Raw genomic sequence first — 21,392 nt, 5'->3', positions numbered from 1 at the left:
TTCCAGATAAAGAGGTTTGTGCCATGAAAACAATACACTTTTCTGAAGGACTTGTCTCATTCTGAGGATCTATAGGGTCATTTTACATGTTTCTAAGAAAATGTATTTGATAATATTTATAATTCATGGCATAAGTTATGGTTACATATTCAGAAAGATTTAGCATTTCTTAATTCTTAAGTAATCAAATTAACAAGCACAATGTGAGTTTTTTTGGGTTTTGGGTTTTTTGGGGTTTCTTTGTTGTTGTTTTGTTTTGTTTTGTTTTGTTTTTGGCTGTGTTGTTTTTTTTTAACTTCCCAAGTTTTTCAAAAAGAGAAAGAAATAATGAAGATCTGCATTTCCATGACAGGATTAGTAGCAGGTTTGTAATATTCACTATTACTGAGCAAACCTCAGGAAGAAACAAGCAAGGGAAATGATAACGGGAGGAGGCTGTCACTCTCCATGTGAACCAGCAGGAGAGAAAAAAGGGCATTTTGTTGTTTGATTTCAAAGATCTATGCTAGAAGAAAAATGACAGAACACAAGGGTTTTGTACTCTGCTGAAACCACATGGCAGTAGAAATGTAACAGATCTGTAGAAGAACTAGAATCAAGAATTTCACCATTTTTGAAATTTTTCAATTCTTATATGGAAAGCAATGTAAAAAATGCAAACTTTACATTACAAATAAAATAAAAAATAAATTTCAAAATGGAAGAAATGCAAATGTTTTCTAGAATAGGCTTCCTATTTCCTTGTCCAGTTTTGGTATCGATTGGCAACCTGGACAGCTTAGGTACCTAATGGCTACTAGTCAACAGGTTTGAGAAGGGAAAACTCTTAGGCACTGAACTAATAGGAAACTCCATTCATCAGAAAACGAGTCCTTGAGGAAAATAGGAACCCTGCCTCCAGCACTGATGGCTTTCTAGGTCCCTAGTTTTGGTATTTCCTGAAGGATGAACTGCACAGAAGCTGGGAAGCCAAACCAGAACATCTGTGAAATTAGTTGTTCTGGGTTTTCCTGATTAGCCTTGCATAGGACATTATGTATTTCTAATTGCAGTGAGCCAGGAGCCAGAAGCTTCATGCTTTCCAGAAGGGTCCCAGGTGAGTTGCCAAGGAACAGGGAAATCAGAGAAGCGAGATAAAAACTGCCAGGGGCTAAGGAAAGTGTCCATCTGAAAACTGTCAAAATGTTTTCCACAGAATGTTTTCATTCTGAAACAATCAAAGTTTTGGGAAAAAAATAAAAAAATCCAATTTTTCATTAGTTCTGTCCTTGATCCTTCTCCCTATTCCTCCCAGATGGAACCCTAGGATCTATCTTCTCTGGCTTGTGTCTCTCATCCTTGTTTCCTCTGTGTTCCAGGCCTTAAATTCCAGTCTTGTTATCCTGTATCAGCTAGTCTTAGTTTCTAAGCCCCAGGGACTTTTTTTTTCATATTTATTCCTAATACTCTGTAACAGATAATTCAAACTTTTCTCAATTTTGGTTTTTTATTTTCTTGGATTTTTTTTTTTTTATTTCAACAGCCCATGTCCCATTTTTATGGCTAATATTCACAGCTCTTGATTTTTAGACTGCAGTCCATTTTCTTAATTTCTGCCTCTTGTTGGTTCTCATAGCTCTTTATATTGTCTTTTATTATTATGTTTGATCTCATCTTACACCCTTTTTCTGATCTTATTTTCTCCCATCATCTTCCAGTTCCATTTTTGTTCTATAAATTCCTGGTTTGTTTAATTTCCCTCTTCCCTAAATCTCTTTGGACTGTGTCCATCTCTGTGCCCTAAATGTTCATCACTCAAATTCAGCATTCAAATCATCCTGGTTCATGCATTGCCATAGAAACAAATCGACTGTTGAGCTTGATGAGCACATAGAAACAGATGTACTGAGTCAGATTAAAGCTCTCTCCAAACAAATATTTTGCTTCCAAAAGAGAAGAGGGCAGCATATATGGCAGCATATAAGAGCAAATCAATTAAGTAGTTATACTCTCTTGAAATACCTACTGAGGTCTGTGGACCATTGACTTCTTGAGTCACAGGCAGTAAGTTTGTATTTAACAGAATTTGATGTCTTTCATCTGAAAATTTATCCTTTTATTTTCTCAATTACTTTTTCTGTGAAAATATTTAGCACATTGTATAAAGGCAATATATTTTATGGCTCAAACTCCAATTTTTATTTCACTTTTCTCTTTGTTTTAAACTTGTTCCTTGATACTTTTACACGATACTTTAATGGCCTTCAATCTCTTTCTTAGCTCTGGCATGCAGCATCAGCATGTATCATAGAATCATAGAATATGCTGAGTTTAAAGACATCAATCAGGATCATTGAGACAAACTCCTGACCCTGTGCAGGGCACCCCAAGAATGGCACCAAGCACCTGAGAGAGTTGTCCAAATGTTTCTTGAACTCTGTCAGGCTTGGTGCCATGACAGCTTCCCTGGGGAGCCTGTTCCAGTACCCAAACACCCTCTGGGTGAAAAACCTTCTCCTGACATCCAACCTAAACCTCCTTGACTCTGCTTCAGGCTGTTCACTTGAGTCCTGTCATTGGTGACAACAGTGAACAGATCAGTGCCTGCCCTTCTGCTTCCCCTCAGGAGCATGTTGAAGAACACAATGAGGTCTCCACTCAGTCTCCTCTTGTCTTTATATTCTCAGAGTTCCAGAGGAAATGTTTTCAAGTCTCAGGCCAACTGTTCTTATGGGTATGTCACCCGCTATCTTCCTCCTTAAATCTTGATGGATTATTTGCCCTTAGTACTCTGTGAATTCTTTACTGGTCTACCCTATACATTTTCCTCTTCAAACCACCACTGGAAACATTTTTTTTTTTTTAAATTTGTTTTTAAACTTTGGCAAGATCACTTTATTGATCACTTTAGCTTTTCCCAGAAAATGTCAATTCTTAAACTGAAAAACAGTATCTATTTTAGGGGTCATGTTTTGTAAGTAACATCCATTTTGATTGCAATGTTAAGGAAGGATACAAGCAATAAGCATAATTTAGGCACTTTGATAATCCAGACTAGCTTTGGTCACCATAATGTAGCTGTTTCATTCAGGCTGGTCTTACAGATTTATAGGTTCATTAGCTGGATGCTGATGTGCCCAACAATGCCTTCCACTGACTTTTAAGACTGGCATGCAGATACCCCTTGAATTTCTTATCCCTCTCCACTGACTGGAGGAAGCCTGAATATATGTTTTATATGTGTTCTCTTCTGATGTAAAAATAAATGAAGGTAGACAAATTGAATCCAACCTGTCTAAAAAAAAAAAGCAAGTCTGGCCATATGACCAAATCTGTCTAAGCAACTAAAACACAGGAGAGGGACTGTTCCTGAGCCAGTTCCTTGCATCATTTGATGTGTCACAGACTGACAAAAAGTCAGCTCCAATACAAATGTATCAGAGAATATCTGGCTTGGCATAATTACTGAATTCTTGGCAGAATTACTGAATTCTCAGCATCTGAGGTTAACTATTGTGTCAAATTCTAGGTACCACAACTTTTAAAGAAGTTGGAGAAATTGAGAGAATGATAAAATTATTAGGTGTTTAGGCAAAAAGACATATCAAAGAAATTTGATTGACTTAGCCTGGAAAAGTAGAGAGGAGAGATAAGAAACAGCCTTTCAGTGTAAACCCTATGCTTTTTAAATTAAAAAGAAGACAAATCAGCTTTCCTTTGTACTTTGTAAGGCTACTTAAGGATAAGGGAACTTAATTTAAAAATATGGCATATTTAATTTTGATATTGCGCTAAAATTTCTAAATACATAGAAAATTATTCTTGGAAGGCATGTATAACTCTCTTCTCTGGGGGATTTTAAGAACAGATCAAGCCTAAAATTTTCAGACCTGATCTATAAATACTCTTCCTCAGTGTGGTGTGATGGAGTAATCCATCTTTTAATGTCTCCTCTAGCCTGATATTTCCATTATTACATAACTGTGTTACTTTTTTTTAGTTTTCTCTTTTCAGCAAACAACTGGGGTAGAAGATTGAGCTCAAATCCACAAAGCACAGCACAGACAACATCCAAAATTAGGATTTAACAAAATGCAGAATTACCTGAAGAGAATGCCCAGCAGGACTCAAGCTAAATCTAAATGTTTCATTGAATGAAGGCTCTCGGTCATGCCTGCATACCCTGGTTTTCTTCTTAATTACTCTCTTTTGGGTAGAGATATTGACAACATACAGCTTCACGTACAGGTCTGGGGAAGAATAGTTTAATTTGTTAAATACAGAAGCTTTTAAATAATCATTGTTAAGGATTTCAGCAGAGGGGAATTTTTGTGAAAAAAATGATATTTTACAAAGTCATATTCTATTCTCATTCGCATGATGTAGAAATGGACTCACCCAACTAAATCCAAAGGAATTATTTTGCATTTATAATACTGCCATTAAAGGAAAAAATACCTCGTTATCTTTATCTATGTATGAAAATATAATTATGAACATGAGATTTTTTGTTTTTAAAAGCTTTTTCACAAAAATACAATCCTCTTTTTATACTTGTTCTTTAATAACCTAGAAATTTATGATTTTTACTAAAATTAAAAGTGCATTAATTTTTAAAAATAAAAAGTAAGCTGAAAAGAGGATAGATTTGAGAGTTAATTTGCTTCTACAAAATGTTTTCACTTTTGTTAAAGTTGCTCATAGGATAAAAAAAGCACTTCAAAAAGAATCCTGTAGAGTATGTCATCCTGGCTAAGATGCAATTTTCTTTTCCATTTTAGTGATGATGCTAAGATACAATCTACTTTATATTTTCAAAGTACCATGAAGCTGTTTTCTTAGTGATACCTGGAAGATGATCTGGAGATTTAAATTTGTATGTGATATTTCTGCACTGAAGGATTTCCACTATCAGTTGTTCTCCATCTGTCTTCATTTCCTTCTTTAATGCAATCTTGATTTCACCCATAACCTGTGTTTTACCTGTAAAAGCAGAAAAGCAACCCTTATTAATATAAAAGGAAACCAAATGTATGTTTCTAACTTGGAGAGAAGTGAAATTTATGTTGGTTTTTTTTTTTTGTTTGCTTAATTTTGTTTTGGTTTTTGTTTGGTTTTTTATAGTTTTTATAGTTTACTTATAGCTCACTTATAGCTCATAATTTTAAGTCAGGAGTGTAAGGATAATGTATAGCTTGGATGAGCAAATGGCAGGTACATGGCATACACTTGTATAACTAGATTATATGCTTCAGAAGATATTTAAAATGTATTTGCCTCAGTGGAGCTTTTTTCCCAAGAATAGAAATTTCTCTAAGAGTCATTGCACGTCACATAAGAGTCACTGCAATTCACCTTTTCAGAAACATTTACTACAAGAGTCTGAAGTTATCTCCTTTAAAAAAAAAAAAAAAGAGCAAGAAAAGGTGAAAGAGAACTTTCAGTGGAGTGTTAAAAGTAAGATATTCAAAGGCAATGAAGTAAAGCTGGTGAAGTCAGCACTTCATTTCACCTTCCTACATACATGGAGCAATATCATTCTCACAGTTTAAAGGGATGTGCTTAGAGTGACCTTTAAAAGTAAAGGTAATTTCTCTGCTTATGTGAGTAGAAATACAGGCCCATTATTTCTACAACTTATGGATTTCTCTCTAAATCAGTTCAGAGATGGAGAGAAGGCACAGAAGGAAATGTAGACAAAGCTTTTTTGCCTTTCCTCTGCCTGTCCTCCCACAAGCCTTTCCAGAAGCCAGGCAGAGTGCAGCAGAGCTATATCTTCCAAATGCGTAGGGTGGTGGGAGCAGAGCATCCTCACCTCAGTTCTCTCATGTCTTGGTGGGGGTTGTGCTTCTACATCTATTGTCCTGCCACTGAAAATTTGATTTCATCTTGCTCTTCTCTTTAGATATTAGTTCAAAAGAAATCAAACCATAAAGCCACTGGGTTTCTTTATTACATAGTTTCTGGTGCCAGCAGGCTTTAACACTTTACTGGAAATTCTAGAAGCTTGTGACAAGATATTGTAAGGTGCAAAGCAACTCTGCAGAAAGTAAATAATTATGATACATCTGAAGAAGGTTCTCAGTTAAAGAGTGTTAAATTGCCAAGTGGCATGTAAAGATTACTTCTCATATCACAAGTGTGTAATCAAATTTGAATAACACTCTCTAAAAATGGCAGTTTCTGTTTCTCGTATGTCAATTCTTTTTTTTTCCCTACTTAAAATAGTTTGAGACATCATGAGTAAAAGTGTAATAACAAATAATCACAACTACAAACTGTCCCCTAACTCTTTTCACAAACCAAAGCTAGAATTTAATATAGTTACAGTCCATAATAAATTTGTAATTCAGCTTCAGTTGGGCCAGCATTTCTTCTATTTTTAAGGTATGAGAAGACCTGTTGTAAGGCAAGTAATTCTTTCACAATATTTAATAATCACAAAAGCATTCCTGTAAGTTTGAATATGCAATAATAGCACATTTTCTTGCTACATGATTGTGCAAATATAATGAAATCTTCATCTTATGATGTCAGCAGAAAAGACCATTGGTAGCTGGGATGAAAGAAGGAGTGACACGCCCAACAATGTCCCTGTTGTTATCCATTATATCCCTGGTGTTATAATGCCTTTTCCCTGAAAAGTGTTGAGTTTCCATTGGGCCCATCTTGGTTAAAATGTGGATTTTGAGTGACTTGAAGGAAAGACAAAATTATAATGCCTTCTCTTCCCTGTAGATAAAATTCTCAAATTTCAGATGAAGACATGACACACTTGAAAGGTGTTTAAAAACTGATTTTGTGATCAGTATTGGTTCTTACACTGACTCCTGGAAACCTGAAAAAAGCCCAGCATGGACAGTTGTAGGACAAACCTAATATCAGTTTCAGGACATTTTTAGTTAAACACAGGCTTTTCTGGAAAATGTACTTTATTTTTTTGTTTATTCCTTCTCTGTCCTTTAAGCTCTAGTTGCATTAGTTGTTAGGACCTCATCTTGGTTGCCTTAGTGCTTCCTTTTTCATTTAGGTGTGCATTAAACTTGAGATGAGGTGGACTGGATGCTGTGAGCCAGAAAAAAGGATATATGCTTTCAGGAAAATATATTTGAATATTCCAAAACTATTTCTCAGCATCTGGAATTTTTCCATGGACTATTCTGTATTGCCTAATACTCTTCAGGACAAGAAATCCTGCTTCACTGTTTAAGCATCTTGGGGAAACAGCTGCAAACTCATGAAGGATTATAGCTTTCTTGTGCTTCCATACTAATTTTCATTTCTCCCACAGCATGAGTCAAGGAGACTTAACACCAGCCTTATGAAACATTGTACTAGAATAAATCACCACTTCAGAACCCACCAGTTCTGTAGACTGAGAAGGGATTCCTATTCCTTCTACTGCTTAGCTTTTCACCCTTTCTCATATATGTTCATTAGATCTTTCCTTTGGTGGGTGTGCAAAAATAGAGCAGATGTGTCCTGTTTTGTAGAGTTAATTATTTAAATGAAAATGAGAGATATATTGATGAAGGGAATGGTTAATAATGAACCATCTAAGAGCTGGTGAGAGTTCACAGTGGGCTGAGCTGAACATGAATGTGTCATGTGTTTGATGTGACAGAAATAAACTTCCTCAGGGTGTCATGGGATTGGATACCCCAAAGATTACATTGGTAGAAATAAATCAAAATATACAGCAGCCATTCACAACCTTTTGCCTTCTTATAGAAGTTTAGAAAACATCAGTCAGAAGTGATGTGAGAATGGAACTTTTTGCAGGTATTTTGATACATTGGATGACAATAAATGCTACAATACAACTCTGAAAATGAGATAGTGCATGTCTTTTTGAGGGAAGTATCAATGTGGTTTCTGAAGGAAATGAAAAAAAAAATAATTTGAGTAGTAAAATTTTCCTCAATAAAAATCATTTTCAGATTGAAGAGGTGCTAAACCAGATTATCACAGTGACAAGGAACCATATAGTAAAGCACTAAAAAAATTACTGTCTAATTTAGTTTAGAAAACAAGGAGTGAAAAAGAGATGTTTTACAGTTCTACTATGCTACAGTAAAAATTGAAAAGAATAAGAGATGTTTAAACTTAATTGGTGTGATAATTTACCTGTTTCATGTGTCAAATGCACACTTACTGATATACCACAAGAGGACCACAGTCACGCACAGCATCGTGTTCACTTTTTCAACATGCCAACTTGTAGGCAAACAATTCTTAAATATATCTATATCTGTACATAGGATTAAAAACATCCTTGTTTTGCTGTTTTGATTTTTTTAATGACTGCACACTTCTTTTTAGGGGACCAGTTTTATTAATAATTAATTAGCAATTAAAAGGAGATGGTTATTAACTAAATTGCTACCAGGTATTTGAGAAGTCAAGGAGTTTAAATTTGCTGTGGTGATGGTAACACCAAAGCTGTTGTTCTAGTAGAAGTGTTACTTTCTGCATTGTGAAAGGTAAATTAGTTTTCCTATTAGTTTTAATTAGCTGCTGTTGTAAGTCACAGGATGTGTCATCTGCCCTGTTGTCAATTCCAGAGATTGATAAGTATGGATTGTGCTCCCATTCCTTTTTAATCAAATGCCTGCTGTCAAACAGAATTACTCAAGACAGAAGTAAGCAGTTACCACCCATCATTCCGTGTTATCAAGGCTAATTCAGCAATGCATTAAATGAGCAAGTAAATCTCACTGCAGAATGGCAGGAATTTTATTCAGTTCAATTGTCTAAATGTAATGTTCTGAGATAATTTGAACTTTTATCTTAGAATAAGTTGAATTGCTTTCTGACATTGACTATGTATTTTCACATAGATGGATAATGTATGAGTAGGTTAAACTTGGAAATTTAAATATAAGATGCCTAAACACTGCTAGTTGATAAACATCATACTTGAGTAATTTCCTGAATGGACGCCAGATGGCCAGAAAACAGAATCAGGAAAATACATAAACTGACATTTTGTTTCATAATTGTGTAATTTGTATGGGCCCTCCTGTTCCAGAAGTGACTGGGGGGTGCTAGAGCAGTGGAATTGAACATAAAATACAAGGGGAAAAATATTAACAAGTATTTACCAGCATTTTTCTTTTCAAATGAGGTTTATACATTAAATTATTGTTAACAAAATAGGTAGGAAATGCTCTTCTGGAGCTTCAGGAGTAAGACACTTTATGGTGAAAGATACTAAATCAGAGCAAGGTCCTTCTAAACAGCTTCCAGAGATATTGGCCTCCTGGAGAGATGCATAATCTTCTTAGGTCTTTATCTGTTTTGATACACTAAGAGATTAAATTAATGTACCTCTGAGGGTTTTGTACAGTGTTTATCGATAGAATAAAGAAATTTTTGGATGTACTTAACTACCGTTTGTCTCATAAGTATTTAATGACTTGGAATTGTATGGTTATCTTTAACATAGTGTAATGAGAAATAATATATTCCAGAATCAAGCAAAACAAATACTTCTGTGTAGCTGTACTTCTTAAATAAACAAAAACTTGTATTCAGCTATGTTAGGATAAGTTTGTAATATCTAGAGAATTAAAACATTTAGTAGCATGTCATCAAATCTAAGTAATCCTAGATTCCAATCCAAGTTTCAATAACTTGAATTAAAATAAGGACCCAAATTACAGCTTTAAAATATGGGACATGATTAAAGGCAACACAAAAACATGGGTGCTGTCACAAGACCCATGTTCCTAGTAGCTTTCTGTGTTCTTAGATTTCATCTCTCAGAGATGGAGTTAATAACATCTCTTAGAGTGGATTTAGTAACTGGGATTGTGTTTTCTGTGGCAAGACTTTGATTGTGTAAACCTGGACAGAACTTTGGAGTTTGATCCCAGGAGAAAACATGAAGTCTTTTGAAGGCTGATGAGGACCTTGCCACTGTCAAGAATGTCTCCACAGTAAGCCATGAAGTTTGTACAGGTGGAATTTTCTAACACAGTGACGTTGTACCAAGAAATATGTTTCTGCTGGATTCCTTTAATGCTATTTTAAGAACCAGAAGTTTGTCCTCCAGCAGACAGCTGTGCTTCAGTAAAATAAGATAACATGCTCTTATTGCAATAAATAATTCAGTATTACTGCAAATAGTAGGCTATATATATACAGTATATAAATTTCAGTGTTAGAGCTAAACAACTACAACTGAAGGTAAAGCAAAAGTACTCAGTATAATTTTAAACATTTATATATCAAGAAGTTAAAATGCCAGCCAAAACCTTCCACTCTTTTTTAAGCAACTCTTTCTCTCTCTCTTTTTTATTTTTATTTTTTTTTACCATCACACAAGTCACTTGCAGTACCAGCTGTTTGCACTCATGCCTTTCATCCTCTTCCTTGGGCATGAGATACTGCCTAAGCTACTGCAAAATAATGATGAATAACCTTCATAAACAGTGCTTCCCAATGTTTACGGGCTCCAACATTTTCTGTCCTTATGGTTTTTTTTTTATGTCCTTCTTTTTGCCTTTTACCTTCTGCACGCATATTTCTTTCTCTATGAAAACTGCCCGTTTTCTCTTGTAGGCTGGTTTTATATTCATTTTTCTTCTGCAGTAAGAAAAAAATCAGACATCTAATACAGTTTTAATACTTCCTCCTTTCTCACAGTGCTTTAAATATATGTTGGGATTACTACCATGGATCTCTCTCAATGAATATGGAGTTGAATATGTTCTGAAATTTATTGCTCCTCTTGGAACTGGATACTTGGTTTGCTCCTCACAGTGCAATCAACAGCTCATGGGACAAACTGAAGCTCAGAGAAAAGTTGTATGCCCTAAATCCTTATTTTAAGTAGAAAAAAAAAATAAGTAAAAAATAAGGTTGTATATAATATGTTTTTGAAAATAGAGAAAATCCTTTGCCTCTTGAGATGTAGAATATTTTCCAGAAAAAATATAAGCTCTTTTTCACTATTGGTCATTCTGTCTGTGCCTCCCTTCCATAGGTTTTATTAATCTTTTTTGAAAGGAAAATGCAAAAAAAATCCAAATAAAATAAATGAAACTGAAGCTCAATTCTGTCTGTACATTGATGGCATATGTAAAAACTTTTGATCTGAAGTAATGTGATGTGTGGAAAAATAACACTGATACTTCACAATATGCTCAAATATGAAAAATAAAGACATGTACCAATCCAATTTCAACCAGCTTATTTCTGTTGTGTAACTTTCTTAAGTGTTGTAGGAAAAGTGAGGCAGTGGGAAGAGTATAGTGAAGGAATAATGTTAAAGGAGGTGAATCTGAGGAAAGTTTCACTAGTGTCAGAAGTTGCCCAAGCCAGTAACCTGAATGACAGTATAGGGGATCAGAGGCTTCCCCAGCAAGTTGTTTTTTTTTTTTCCCAGTTATCAGACTTATTCCTGTACCATAGAGTTATTTGGAATAAACGGAGGGAAAATAATGAGGCATGTAAATATCAAATTTATGTGATCAGAAGTTACTCCATAGATTGATTTCAACAATGCAGATGAACACAGAATATCCATGTTCATTTGACTGGTAGTGGCTAGAGAGAGAAAGAAAATGAAGTGAGGGAAATCAAGATATTTACACAACTAACTCAGTACTTTCTTATTTATAAATCTTCCATTTCTGTGGAAAGGAATTCTTGTATTCTAAACTGATAATTCTATCAACATCCTCTCTGCAATTCCTTCAAATACCAGATTTCCCCAAAATTTATCTCTGATTTAGAATTACAAAGTAACAACAGGGCTATTCATAAGGAAGTGTTTATGTCTAATGCAAACTCCCTGAATTTTGTAGGCAGTAGGGATAATACCTTTTTTAAACTTTTAGTGTTTGGAGGGATAAATGCCTTTGGAGGTACCTGCAATTTTTTAAAGTGTTAGCTGAAAGGCGAGTTAATAGCTTTCATTTAAAAAACAGATTTTTAGCCAATGAAATTAGGCTAAAAGTATCAAAATTAAAATTTATAGCTCCATCATTTTCCATAACTTTAGAGAAAGCCAAAACTTGAGAGAAAGCTAGAATGATGGTTGAAATTATTCTTGTGATTTTAATTGAACTTCAAAGATAAGTGCAGCCTGGATCTGAAAAACTATGCAATCTCAGAAGGAAAAACTCTTCAACCACCTTTGTTCCTTTTCATCCTCACCATAAATCACTGCCCAAGTCTAAATATCTATTCATAGTCTTCACAATTTTAGCATCTTATATAATGAGACATATCAGAGGCTGCAGATTCAGCTGCATAAAAGATGGCTTGCCACAGCACATCTGAAATTTTGATGATGAAAGGCACACTTTGCCTTGACTTTTTGTATAAAAAATAATTTCATACAGGGAGAAGAAGAAAACCAATGTTGTACATACAGAGCAACGTGAAACTTAGATATTTAAGCTTATTCTACCGCAGCTTTACCAAAGAGAAAATGTGTTGCTAAAGGGAGAAAAAATTTGCAAACTGCTTGTAAAAGTCTGAATTTGGCATACCCATAGTTCAGTAAAGTATTTGCACAATGCTACAATAATATTTGTGCAACACAGCATAAATACTTTGTTAAAGTAGGACAACTGAGTCTGCACTTTTTTTCCATGTCAGTATGAGAACACAAAATGGGTCTCTACTATACAAAAGCATGGAAGATTTTGCCAGATTTGCTTAGGTTCTCATTTAAAAAATGACAGATTTTAAACTATTTGCCCTCTCTCATGGTAAAAACATTTTTCATCTTTTTTTCAGTTTTGATAAACAAGCTTTTGAAAGTTCAACAACATAGTCTGAAATTACAAAGCCCATTATGAGACAGCATTCACTTTCTGTGTCAAAATAATGAAAAGTATTACACCTTCTCACTCTGAATATACATATGAAAATGTGAATATCAAAACAGATTTATTTATTTATTCATTGTGTCCCCTTGATTTTGAGAAATTAGAAATTCTGTCTTGAAACACTGGAAATCCTAGGAAACGGATTAAAGTCCATTTGTCTTATCTAAAAATATGATGAAAGTTTAATGGAAGTAATATAAGCATTTTAAGTGGAGAAAAATTAGTCACATGGATGGTAGTGAGAGATAATGGAAAATGTCCTTAAAGACATAATAAAGAGGATCAAATAATTATAAATATAATACAGAAGCCTTATGCAGTGTGATATCAGGAGAGGAAAAACTAGATTACCAAGTAGGCTTTTCATTTATTGTATTTACTTTTGGGAATCCAAAGAGAGACAAATTATTTGAACAGATATTTTATACTTGGGATGTAAACAAACATTCACCAACCTAAATCAAAATACATGGAGTACTTAGAAAATGTTGTAAGAGCAATGTATTTCCTTTAAAAATCCATCTAAAAATGAAAGCAATGAAACCAAAATGTTAGCAGGTCGCATTTGCAAAAAGTAGTTTTCTGTTGGGAAACCTGCTGACCACACAGAAGTGGGCAGAGTGACATGAAAGCAAACTTTATTTATATAATGTCTGCTGAACTTGTGGGTCAGGCAGAAGCAGAAACAGTCATATTGCATTTGAATGTAAACCCAAGAACGTGTTGCATAACAGGAACACCTAGGAACTTCCCTATTTCTTTTGGCAGAGGGATGTTGAAGTAGTGATTTTTTATTCCTTGCAGTGTTTTGGACATATAGTCTAGTGAAAACAAAAAAAAAAATTAAGCTTCAAAGGCAGATGGATAAACTAGATGCATGTCTGTAGAGAATTTATTTCATTGGAAAAATAAATAGAAAACCAGTTCAAAGGTAAAATACTAACTTCAAGAGTAGATGTTACCCGAACATCTAATACGGGCTTATTTTTAGTAGACAGGTTGAAGTTCTTAAAAGTGGTAATCAAACTGAAAAAAGCACCACTGTTTTCTGACTTTAAAGTGCAAGTAATAGTATATTTTGATATTTTCCCTTTGTCATAATGCTGTCCTATCACAATGATGCACACACAGTGAAAAGGACTTGGTGTAAGAACCACATGTGATGTGCCTTCGTTAGGAGAGTGACTCATCGAACATTTAGTGCACAGACAATAAGCACTGAGCCTGCTCTGTTAGTGCAGTGGAACAAGCTGTTTCATTTCACAGCTTGGCCGAGTCATTTATAGCCCACAAAAAAATTACTTAACACATGGTGGCATATGTAACTCTATAAGGCTTTCTTTGAGAAGGAGGTGGAAGATGGTATTTGTATACACAAATACATCCATACACATACCCAAGCTAACACAATATGTTAGCACTCTTTTGTGCTATAAACCTAGTAGGCACACTATCATGATAGCTGGAAATGAAAATTTTTGGTAAGAACGTGCCTATTCACTCCTCACATCATGATTTCCAGATTCCCCCTCAGATTTATACTGCAGCTCTGAGGCACTTTCAGTGAAATATGCTTAAAGTCTTGCTCATACCTCCCTGGAGCTACACACTGGAGAGCACAGCCGTGTGTGCTGCACAGCTTGGGTACCAGAGCAAAAGCTTCTGCACTGACTGTTCATGTGGAAGACAGGTATGCTCTTATATTAATAGATTTCCTTTTGCGTGCTTACGTTACCTGGTGCAGTGGTAGCAGCCCACTGTTGGGATACTCTTTCTCTCTCATTATTATTAAATAAGAATGATTACTGAAAGAATTTTTTATAGTAGGAGTACTAAATGTAAGAGTATGAGACATTGCCTATTCTGTGTGACTGTAAGAGCTCTGATAATTCTAGCAAAGCTCATTGTGACTAACATACGAAAGAAAACCAAATCTGTCTTGCAGGACCATCAGAGTATTTTGGGGCTGCCTGTAGAGAACCTAGGAAATTTTAGCATAAGAATGAAGACTTGTAATCACTGCTGGGATTCTATTACCTGAATAATCTGTCCAACAGAGCAGTGGAGGATGATCTTTTCCATTAATCAGGATAAATATGGAATAACTCAGTCAAAAATAAGAAAAACCTGTTAATCCAAATTTTGCTCAGGAGGGATGATCAGAAATTTTCTGCAGAGTATTCCATAGTATTATGCAAAATTCAGAGTTCTATAGTCCATGGAGAACTGATGCCTGAAAGCATCTTACCATAATGTGGACATAGCTCCTAAAGTTGCCAGTCTGGAGAAATACCAATTTACCTTTTGGCTCCTGCCCAGAGTCTTCTATGAAGTGCCCTTCTTTTTTTTTAGTTTTTAACTTTCCACCAGAAGTCCTTATAGACTAATGTACCTGTTTTTCATTGGAATGCATGCTTTATATTTTCCCTCTTATTCAGCATGCAGCAGTGCTATTATTCTTTATTTCATGCAATGCTGGTTCCCTCAAGCTGCTATAAAAGACATATCTTAAAGTTGGTATTTCATTGCACTGTTGAACTGATATATATGGCTAAACTCCAAGAGATATGCTTGAATTAAAAATATTATAGAAAACCTAGAGCAGAAGAAAAAGTACCGGGACAGTACAGCACTTATGCAAATCCACTCAGAGATTTGTGACGAAGACTGAAATGATAGAAAGAAAAAGAGAAGGGGAAAATGTGTTCCTATTTAGTGTCTGTGAACTGGTAAGAAACCAGTTAACTGGAATTATATGTAACATAAAAAACAATGGCAAAGGTCAAAATTTTAAGTCCATATTCTAGGTAGACAAAATGATGCTTCAAAAGAGATCACACTTTTCTGTAGGGGTAAAAATGCCACATATGTTTCTGAGTTTCTGAACTTCCATGGGAAATGGGAGAGACAGTAGAAGACCTCTCACAAAAAAATGTGATCTGGGAATTATGGATTTTAGTAAAACAGACAGGCCTAGCATTCAGTAATAGGAGAATATGATAGATTGGTAGCAGAGATGCAAGGAGAAATGATTTCAGTACAAGACTGAAAATTTTCAATATGATCACCTAAGATATGTTTTCAGGATTTTTTAGAGAAAAAAAAAGTCAGAGACTGGATCTTCTCAGATGCTGGGACCTCTTCCTGGCCCCACACAGAAAAGAGGTAATCCCGTTTTGGAATCTGAAGGTGTCCCAAATAAGGGGGTTTGAACCTATGATTTCTTGGTCTTCACCTGTATTTTATATCAATTTCACCTGCAACTGTAAAACTTTACTGATGAAAGTTTTCTTAAAATGATTTACACCAGAAAAGATGAGTAAGAAAACACCCATATGTTGGTGTTTATATCTGTCTGGCTTAGAAACTCTCCCTACATTTTCTGAAGTCACTGAAGCATACACCATCTATCTGTAGATAAAAAGAAACCCAACTATTTTGTAACTAATTGAAAATCCTTTTCTGCTCTGGGCACTGTACATGAAATAGAACTTTTATAATTAGCTGAATCTTTTCAATAATAAATACAAAGGAGTATCTCATAGTGAGCTAATGCTCTGACATCTCCTGTAGATTTACTTTCTGGCAACTAGAAGAGTTTAGTCTCTTGTCTTGAGAGTTAATGCTTCATAGACTTTATGCACTGAGGCCAACCCTCATGATTTTTTAAAGAATTTCTGAGATTTAATACTGCTCTTTTGAAGATGACTGTGGAAGTCTTGCTCATAATTTACATTTAAAAATTAAAGTTGTGCATATAGGAATTAAAAGTAGGATTTTGCAAGACCCCACAAACAGAAAGTGCAACATAGATTCTTTGCATAATATTATTTAAAACTTGTCTGATGTGTTTTCAAATGTAAAATACCTGGGACATGGAAAAAACCCAATCAATCATTACAATCAATTTAGAACAGAAAGTTGGGGGGGCAGGATGCAGCTTTAAACTAAAAGCTAAGACAGGTTTAGGAAACCAGAACATATATTTTCCTGGATTTTGAACTTATTCAGAAAGAATTTCATTCTATAAGGGAGAAGATTGAATAAAAATCTGATATACAGATTTATTAAAACTCCAGTTCAGGTTTACATGAACTAAAGATACCTTCCCCTGAAGAGCCACCACGAAAGGAGTCTTGATGAAGTAAAGAATTTTTAAAAGCTTTACAGCATTGCCTTTTTAGAAACTCTAAATGGACACAATATGACTACTGAATATCTGCTGGGAACTGGCTCAAACCCAAGAAAATACACTGACCCCTAGGGTAATGTTCATGAAGAATGACTTGCCGAGCTGGTGTGTGGCCATGGTTAGATATGCCAGCTGAGACACTCAGCACCACTGCAGAGAACCTTGTGAAGAGTAGGAAAATATCATATCAAACTCCTCCTTCCTCATCACATAGAGGAACCAGTGTCAGGTTGCAATTTGAGTGCTATTTGTGAGCAACCTTATGCCCAATGAATTGTTTCTGCATCTGTCAGGAAAAACTGTCTGTGATGTATGTTTTCTCACAGAAACAGTCTTTTAATTCTAGGTCAGAAAAAATGTTAACAGCAATATAAAATCTCAGAAATCATTTTGTCTGATTAAAGGAAAATACAAAATATTGAATTATTGAGGACTGAGAAAAAATAAAAAGGATTCAAAGGCTGATTCAGTAGTTCTCATTAACATTTGACATTATTTAGTGACTTGAACAGCTTTTTTACGGAGTTTCCAATGAAAGAAAATCACTGAGTATATAAACATAAAAATAAAGGCAGAAATATTTAAATATGCAAATATTAGGATAGAGATACAGATTAGATCAGGAACCCTGAGAGTGTGTCACTAAATATCAATTCAGATTATGATCCACTGCTGGAAGGAAATGTTTTCCTAAAATCTATGAGCAAACTTTCTCAAATTCTAAATATGATATCTGGATTCATGTAAAATTAACCTGTGTTTTCTTCCTGAAAGCAGGATCAAGCTGTCCATCTGACTTGAAAAATATGACGTATTCATACTCACCTGAATTTAAATTGACCTACTGATTGGTAGTAGTGCTAATTATTTCTGTGTTGTAATTATCATTGTGAAACACAGGATTTCATGGCCAAAGAAGCTGAAGACCATAATTTATCTTTGAAGTTATTTCAGCCCAAATTTACTTTCTCCTGGCCACATGCACCACAAGTGTACCCTTGAATGAGGTTTCACAAGCAAAACTCTGTGGATCCATTGCTGAACTGCAAGTCTCTGAGTGCTGAAATATTCATGTTCCACTCAGTGTTGAAGTCACAAGGTCTCTCTATTGGTAGCTCTTCCAAAGAGAGGGAAGCTTTATTTACTAATCAAATCTATACATTTTTCCATCTTCATGTCTGAAATTTGAGTGTATGTATACATTGTAATTCATGTGAGCATCAATTTAACTTCTCTGCAATTTTTCATTCCTGTTTCCCAGCACAGTTTGGCTGCAGGAAAGAATGCAGACTTTTAAGTCCATAATTCTGACCAAGGACATACTGATGTGGGAGATTGCAAACTTCTTACTGAAATAGTTCACAATTATCCTGTGCAAGGCACTCCACTTCCTATTTTGAAATAAAATCCATACAATACAACTCAGTAGAACAACATAAACAACCCTACATTAAACTCTACATTAAATAGAGTTTAGCCTGAAGTGTCCATCATACTGTAATCTAAAAGTCACAATTTCCATCAAAAAATTAAAATTTCTATCTCAGATCTTTTGTGATAAATACTTTCAGCAGATTGCACTATTTCTTCTTTGTAAAATTTTTGGGTTTATGCCTTAATAATAATAATAATGCTAGTGGTAGTTAGCAAACCCCTAAAATTTAGAAGGGATAGTGGTTCTATATTATATGTTTACAATCATTATTTGCACAAAAATATAAGTAATTATGAGTAGTTCTAATCAGAAAGGTGAGACAACTACAGTTAAGGAGAGTAATTGCAACTAAATGTATATTGGTAATTGTTACTTTCCTAAACTATCTCAGGGAAGCATATAGAGGCAACAGAATAAGAAGCTTTCAAGCTTCATGCTGAATTTACTTTCTTTTTCCATATGACATTTAAGCTCCAGCAAAGGAGTATTTTTTATCAAGAATGCTTCAAGAAACATAAAGCAAGTCTGCTACCCCACTGAGCAGTGTGCTTTTTGATTTTGGAAGCTGTTTGTTGTGCTTTGAAAACAGGCACTGGCAGAATTAATTCCTGTGCTGTCAAAAGACAAAACTGGTGCAAATGGCACTAACAAAAAAAAAATTGCTGAGGTTTTCTCAATGATTTGCCATAAAATCATCTTCCTTCCTCTAAGAAAAAGAATATGCAAAATAAGCAACCTGGCTTGGGTTTTTTCCTGTTATTTAACAATTTTTTTTTTTTTAATACCCCTTTATTTAAAAAGCCTGTGATGAGATAATCCAGGTCTTGTGGTCATTAGGGAAGAAAAAGAATACACTAATTAATGCAGCAGGGAGCATCAAGCTCCTAATTACCTGGGAAGAATTCAACCAGCTCAGTGGTTATGAAAAATACTATGGAGTTCTCAATAAACAGTTGAAGCAGATTGCTGCTTTAAACTCTTCCTGATGAGATGTTCCTTAAAGAAAATTATACCATCTCTAGTGTAGCTGAAAAGGTTGTTACCTGTAACTAATCACCAATTCTTAAAAAGCCATAAACAGGCACTGGTGCTGAAAGAGCTCTCTCCTCACTCCTGCCTATTGCTTCCACACAGTGCCCCTGACTTCATCTCCTGCAGCCACAGTGTTTGTACAGCTGCCTAGTGCAGAAATGATCCTGCTACTGCAACCTCACCCCCTCCCTGCCACACCCCAGGGTGTTGATTTTGTGTTAGTCACCTAACCTGAATCAGCACACACCTTATGTCACCATGAAGGACAAGACGAGGTTCAGGGAAAGGAAAAATGGCATTTTACAGCAATAATTGTGTTTTAAAGTGTGCTTTATAAATTGTAAACTGATTGATTCATAGAGCAAAGGACTGCTGGAGCACTCCAGTCCAACCTTACACTCACGGGGTTAACTTCCAAGTTAGATGAGGTTGAACAGAGATTTTTCTGCAGAGTTTTGAACCAAAACTTTATTTTGTGTGTTTTTGTTGGGTTGGTTGGTTTAGCTTGTTTTTTATTTTCCCTTTATTCAGCTAGAATTTGCTTTACTTCAGCTTGTGAATGTTATCTATTTCCTATTTCTGACTGCTGAGCTCTGAGAAGTGTCTGGCTTCCTCTTCTTCATACTAACAAGCACCCAGTGGAAAGGGAGAATCCTTTCCCATGACCTGCTCCCTGCATAGTTAATTTTGCAGCCCAGTACGCAATAATAACGATCACAAAGACATTTTCTAAATTAATATTGTTTAAAGAAAAATTGTTGCTTACATTGTACAAGTGACCTTGGAAAAAAAAAAATATTTGAAGAGTGTTTTAATCTCTGTTTTGAGCAGAAGAGAGTGGACAGTGCGCATTTTCTAATAACATGAAAAAAAAATCTATTTCTTTGTGGAAAAAAGACATTGTCTCCAATGCCAGGACTTTCAGTATTTTTAAAATTGCTTTGGGCATTAATTGCATATTTTTAGTTTTGCTCATTTTAAAGAAGTCTAAAGAATATTGAATCTGTTTTGTGGTCCTTGCATTATTTCCCAACTGTTTGAAAACAAAAATCTCTTTTCATAGCACATCCATTTTACTGTCAACAACAAAGAAAAGCTGCCTCAGGAAAAGAGCTTTAAATATTGCTGTGGTACTATCAACAAGTTAGCACTTCTGCATGAGAGCAAGTCCAGTTGATTCCAGAGTTTTGCTGCAGGAGATAGAAGTCAGTAGTGCCGTAGCATGAATGCAAACTGAGTTCTTCTTTGCACCTTTTTGCTGGAGGGATCTGGAGAGCTCAGATGCACTGGATACATCTTTCTGTCTGATCATGTATGGCTGGATATGCTCTATATAAGTTGAAGGTTGGTTGTGAATCCCGAGGTTTTATAAGGCTGGGAATGGGTGTTCATGAAGTGTCCTGGACTCAGCTGAATGTGGAATTTATCTAAAGACAGCTTGGCAGTTCTAAGATGTGAGCACGCTGGCTTCTGTCTCTGTGGCCCAACTGTAAGGCTAAAATCAAAAGAATGAATGCAACAGCCTGGGAACACCTCAGAGCTCAAGGATGCTTCAGTCCCTTGTTACTTTTCACTAGAAAAATCTAAAGAATGAAATTTATGCTTTTCCTCACTCTTGTTTTGACAGACATATGCCAGATTTCCTCATGGGCTGGCCACTCCCCAAACTTTCAAAATCTCTGCTTCCAAACAGGCCAATGGTGTGGAACAACAGAATTCTTTTATACCCTCTGATAAGCTTCCACATTACCTCTGTCCCTTATTCTCTAGTTTCTGTTCCTTTAGGAGCTCCCAGAGTTTGTTATGTTCCACCTTCCCAGCTGGCGAAGGATCCTTCTCTTCCTTCATTAACCAAGTGAATAAAAAGTCCCGAAGAAATCACTAGAGGCTGAACTTTCTTAAACTCTTC

The 21,392-nt window shown here is 35.3% G+C and overlaps 1 protein-coding gene across 5 annotated transcripts in view; it reads right to left on the bottom strand.

Moving 5' to 3' along the window:
* Nucleotides 1-21,392, bottom strand: part of PCLO (piccolo presynaptic cytomatrix protein) — a 314,143-nt gene that overhangs the window by 5,484 nt on the left and 287,267 nt on the right. For all 5 annotated transcript variants that reach the window (XM_015627653.3, XM_033514290.1, XM_015627655.3 and 2 more), the window contains 2 exons: nucleotides 4,828-4,962; nucleotides 4,084-4,229 (listed from right to left, as the gene is read on the bottom strand). In XM_015627653.3, the coding sequence (XP_015483139.1) occupies nucleotides 4,084-4,229; nucleotides 4,828-4,962 (281 nt within the window). The remainder of the gene's footprint in view (nucleotides 1-4,083; nucleotides 4,230-4,827; nucleotides 4,963-21,392) is intronic.

Source organism: Parus major, chromosome 1A (assembly GCF_001522545.3).
Source record: "Parus major isolate Abel chromosome 1A, Parus_major1.1, whole genome shotgun sequence".
NCBI classification, from domain to species: domain Eukaryota; kingdom Metazoa; phylum Chordata; class Aves; order Passeriformes; family Paridae; genus Parus; species Parus major.
Note: the sequence above shows the minus strand (reverse complement) of the source record. Positions and strands in the feature narration are given on the sequence as shown.